This window comes from Mercenaria mercenaria, chromosome 13, assembly GCF_021730395.1.
Source record: "Mercenaria mercenaria strain notata chromosome 13, MADL_Memer_1, whole genome shotgun sequence".
In the NCBI taxonomy this organism is placed as follows: domain Eukaryota; kingdom Metazoa; phylum Mollusca; class Bivalvia; order Venerida; family Veneridae; genus Mercenaria; species Mercenaria mercenaria.
In genome coordinates this window covers 29,621,561-29,626,603 of record NC_069373.1, presented here as the reverse complement: position 1 = coordinate 29,626,603, position 5,043 = coordinate 29,621,561, and the positions used below count along the sequence as shown (strand labels likewise).

Sequence of the window (5,043 nt, the reverse complement as noted above, 5' to 3'; positions counted from 1 at the left end):
AATTTGGGGTCTTTTTTTTTTAGTTGATTTTGCAGTTTGTGTGTTTGACTGAAATTATTTTTCTTGCACCAAACATGACCCCCACTTTTCTTTTGATTTTTTATTTAGCACTGACAATATTCTTCAAGAAAATGTAAGTTACAGATATTTAAAATGGGTCCTGGTGTGTGCTGCGGCTATTGGAAATAGGTCCATTTTATATAGAATAAAGAACAACAACTATTTAGTGTGTTATAACCTAAAGCCGTAAACCATTACAATATTGTTTCATAGCATGTGTTCTGTTTAGGATTTCAGTCCAGAGTAATCGGCTTTGACTTAGTAAAAATAAACATGAAGCGCTTAAAAGTTTATGAAAAATATTTTTCAGGAAGCCACGAACAGTGATAGGAATTAAGGGGGACGTCAATGTCCTATGACATCTTATTTAAATTTATCTTACTTTTACTTACTTATACCTTATATCGTTTCTTACATCCCCCCCCCACCCCAACGCCCGCACCTCCTCCCCCACTATCTCCTCGAAAACGTTATTTGTAACATTTCTCACACTTAATCTTATACTGTCTGGGTAAACGTTTACTTTATATTGACTCTCGATAAAACCTATGACATATCGATCGGTCGTTTGAAAGTTCAATATCAATGGCAAGATCGTTAATGCATTAAAACTGATCGATTTTAATCTAGCTACATGAACACATTGCTGTCTAAATACGCTATATATACATTAGACAGTCACATTGTTTATGATTTGAAAACAAACGGATAAGGGATATGGCGTTAGAAGTCTCCCCCAGTCAACTGCAGTTTGGTATGTAAACTTTTTTACGCTAGCTTTAAAAGATCTCCACTTACTACATACTGAATAGTCTGTGGCGAAATTTATACCGGTAGAGTTTTTGCTATATTTTGAAAAGTTATTTTTTACGAAAGCTTATGTGTCAACACTTAAGAATTTCATTGGCCTCGGCCAAGCGGTTAAGGTTGTTAGTATTATGTCACCTGACCACATGCTCTGTTGGTCCGAGCCCTTCTCAGGTTATCATGCGAGCCATGCAGTTTCCTTGTGAAAGGTCAGCGATTCTACCAGGTGGCTACCCATGCCAGAAATAATGACCGGAGGGACACATTGAGCCTTTCTCGACAGTTAAAGTTAGAAATCTGCCACATGTCCTTAACTGTGACGATGTAGTGTAGAAGCTTAAACATGCATGTACAACATAAAATTGTCTTCAAGAACTGGGCAAGGAAATTCTGTTTTGTTGGGTACTAGAATTATGTCACGTCAAAACAATTTAGGAATATGTCAATCTTCCAGATTTGAATGTTAAATGAAGACCGGGAATTATTATAGGCATGGGCAGGTGCCTGGGCAGAACCAGTATCTCCGGTATTAAAGTCAGCTGTGTCGCTTTCTCACGTGAAAGAATTCTTCGTCACTTAACGGGATCCAACCCCACAGAGGTGACGGAAAAGTGATTCGAGATTGTCGTCATTGAATAAAAATATAACATCACAAAATGCGCATTAATTTGATAATAATAACAACTATTATATCTTACAATTACTTCCCTTATATCATATTAATTTTATTTAAGTAAAACTTTTAGAATAAAGCATTGTGTATCACACAGCCGCAATATGATTTATTTAGCTCAAAAATGGTACAATGTGAATGTTCATTCTAAAATATCTAGATATATCTCTCGCATTTTGTAACAATCTCCCCCTTTTTTTTATTAAACCAAAAAAGGTAAATGCATAACATATAAAGTTTATCTTGACTTATTTCGTATAATAAATGCAATCATTTTACTGAATATTGCATAATTTTGATAATAATATATGATGCAAAAATAGAAACTGCACTATTTATTTTTTACCTCCCTTTATTTTGTCTTTATCGCTTTACAGATGTGCTTTAAATATTTAATATTATCTTACAAGACATACAGTATGGTTGGTTGATTTAAACATATTTTGTTTGAAAGAATATTTTTAAAAAGTATTAAAGGTAAAGTTACAGTTCTTGTGCTCTCTAAGTCCATTGATGCTCTTAGTTTGATTAAAATCACTTCACTTGTTTTGAAGTAAAATTCTGACGGATAGAATGAGGACAGCATGCAGGAATTTCGGATGTACACACTTAAAGGCGGACAGTACGACATCTACAGGTTTAGGTGGACCATAATATGTTCGAATGGCTATCCGCGTTAAATAAAGTTATTATTATTGTTATTGTTATTAACCCTTCTTGGGGCATAAGAAGTACAAATATAGTCTGTATCCAGGTGTGTACACCATAAGAATGTCTTTATTTGATACACATGTATATAATATATGTAGCTGATATAAGTTCCTTGTTGTTTTGTTACTCTTATAATTGTACATGTGAACTGTCATGTACATTTTACAGAGAGTGTGGAAGAACCATCCCAGATAGAACTTACATTGAACAATGGATGCAGCAATGCAGTCACGTACAGATTCCGTCTTCAGTCCAAGGCGATCATAATCAACCATCCAAAGGGCACCCTAGAAAAACAACAAGCAAAAACGATCTTAGGTCAGTAGTACAGAGCGGTAGTTAGGTTTCATGAAAGTGCTGTTTAGTGCAAGGTACTTCGCAGTATTCCGCTCTTCTCCCGATTGTTACGATGCCAGTTAGTGATCATACTGATGTGATTATATAAAATATCGTTTTATTTTTCAAAGAAATATATATCCGAAATAAAGTTTGTTCATTTATATAATTGACTTAAACAAATGATATGTATTTGCTTCCGTAACCTTTACTTTACATTGCTTACATATTGTACACATACAACATTTCTCTTACCGGGGTTTTCCAGTCTATTTTATAACATTTTGTCACGGTTTCAAAGTATTATTATTATTATACCAGATTTATATAGCGTCCTTTTCATGATAAACCCGTTCAAAGGCGCTTAACATAGCACAAACGCAGACACACAGGGAGCGAATTTCATCGCACAGAGCGATTTTACCTGGACAGTGAGATAAAGCCCCCAGAAGAGGTAGAGAGAAAACCTTTTTAGATACAGGCCTGTCCGGCTAACTTAGCCTAGCTCTTTGCAACTAGACAGTCTAGCTGTTTCTTTAACGTGTCCGGTGTATAGCACCGATACACGCGAAGCCGTCTTACCTTGGAAGAACCAGTGCAGGCCTATTAGTTAGGGGGGAGACACTCAAGAGCATCTCAGAAATTTCCAGTGCTTGGACCGGGATTCGAACCCCGGACCTCTGGATTGACAGTCAAGCGTGTTATCACCAGACCACCGGCCCATCTTCTGGGTTGGTATGATAGCCGGATGAATGAAATTAATTTAAACAGTGCACATTTGCAGTAAATAATACTTCACAAAAACATCAGAAAGTGCAGTTGAAAGGAAATTCTACATACTTGATAGCTAGCGACATGAACTTTCTGTTTTTCAGTTGACTACGATCCAAATTTGAACACATCCAAAGACATTCTGCTAAGTATGCAGCTAAAATCTTCCGAGGTACAGGATGGGGTAAGTTGTCTCGGACATAATGACGTTTACTCTAAGATTTATCAGGGATTTATAGTACAAAAATTTAACGGATAATATGCTTTCACTGAGTTATGACAGCCGAGATCAGTATACAGACATTTTCCTAGTGGATATTGTAATGCAGTTTAAGTGTAGATCTATAGATGATAGAGTTTGTATTAAGCAGATTTTATACAAACGTTTTGTTTATTTATTTGAACAGAAACCAGGAAAGGAGCATACGAAATTAATACCGATTAGCTTCCTTGCAGAGAAAGACATGGTATGTACCCAGATTAAAAGATAAATGGTATTGTTTTTGGATGGTAATTAGTTGATTACATACATTAATTTTTGCCTTGTGGCATGACGTGCAATGCCCACAGTTCCAGCAGCCACCTAATCCTTTCTACATAGGCACAACTTAAGGTTAGCTTTTTGTAAAAGCTAGTCAGCGGCCCTTTTAATATGCTTCTGTTCAACATACCTTAGACTGAAAGGTCTGTGAAGTTTATAATTATACTGGTTATACCATCGACCACTTACGCCAAAAAGGAAACAACTTTCATTTAAAAAGAGTCTCGTTGAGTTAATATGATTGAAATAGCAGGTTCTCAGCCTGCCAAGTTAAAAAAAAAAGCCTCCATGAATTCGACACTTTTGGTCTTTTTTGTTGTTTTAAACAAAAATCCCATCGTAATAAACGGGCCGGAAATAGTAGGCTTATAACAATGTACATGTAAATGAAACGGAAATATCGGTTTGGCTGACTTTCATTAAGTTTTGATACGTGTGGAGACCTTCGGCTCGTTTTGTCTTCTTTTGAACTACAGTTCATTCTACTTTAAATATATTCACAATGCATGTAGTATATCTAATGTTTATCATTTCCTTTACACCTGCAGGAGGACGAAATGTTTAAATCACCGATGAGTTCCGAAGTAAAACAGCAGCGGACGGACGGACGATGGTGGAAAAAGTGAATCCAACATTCAGCGTTTTTTTTAAATCTCAAACAGACTATGTTTGCAATGGATATGGAATTGATTTGTATTCAATTGTGTTTTCGATTTACTTGATAAGATGTTTTACAATGTAACCAGATATTGCAAATGTTGGACTCAATGGGAAATTGATCTGGAATATTAAAATTATCTGTCCTTATGTGAACAAAAAATAATATTAACATAAACATGTTAATTTTATATCTATCTGACAATTGCTGCAAAATTATAAATATACAATACCTTCTGGTGCCATATCCGGTCACTTAATAAATTGTAATGACTAAAGCGTCTTCGTTCTGTAATTAAAGAAGCATGGCACTTATAGCCAAAGGCCTGCGACCTCACCCCCCCCCCCCCACCCCACCAGTCGGCTGAGAGTGACCTACACTCATCAAAGTTTAGCAGAGGTCACCACTTAAGACCTCTATTGCAATACTTTTCTGAAACCCCGTCCCCTTTTAGGAATGAGGTTCTTATGTAATCCAGTTATAAAA

At 36.0% G+C, this 5,043-nt stretch overlaps 1 protein-coding gene across 1 annotated transcript; it reads left to right on the top strand.

Annotated features, from left to right (window-relative positions):
- The first annotated feature begins 623 nt into the window (after positions 1–623).
- LOC123529174 (uncharacterized) lies at positions 624–4,834 on the top strand. The gene is made up of 5 exons (XM_045309397.2): positions 624–814; positions 2,420–2,569; positions 3,463–3,542; positions 3,766–3,825; positions 4,448–4,834. The coding sequence occupies exons 1-5, from the start codon at positions 778–780 to the stop codon at positions 4,523–4,525; spliced, it is 405 nt and encodes a 134-aa protein (XP_045165332.1). The 5' UTR covers positions 624–777; the 3' UTR covers positions 4,526–4,834.
- The last annotated feature ends 209 nt before the right edge of the window (positions 4,835–5,043 follow it).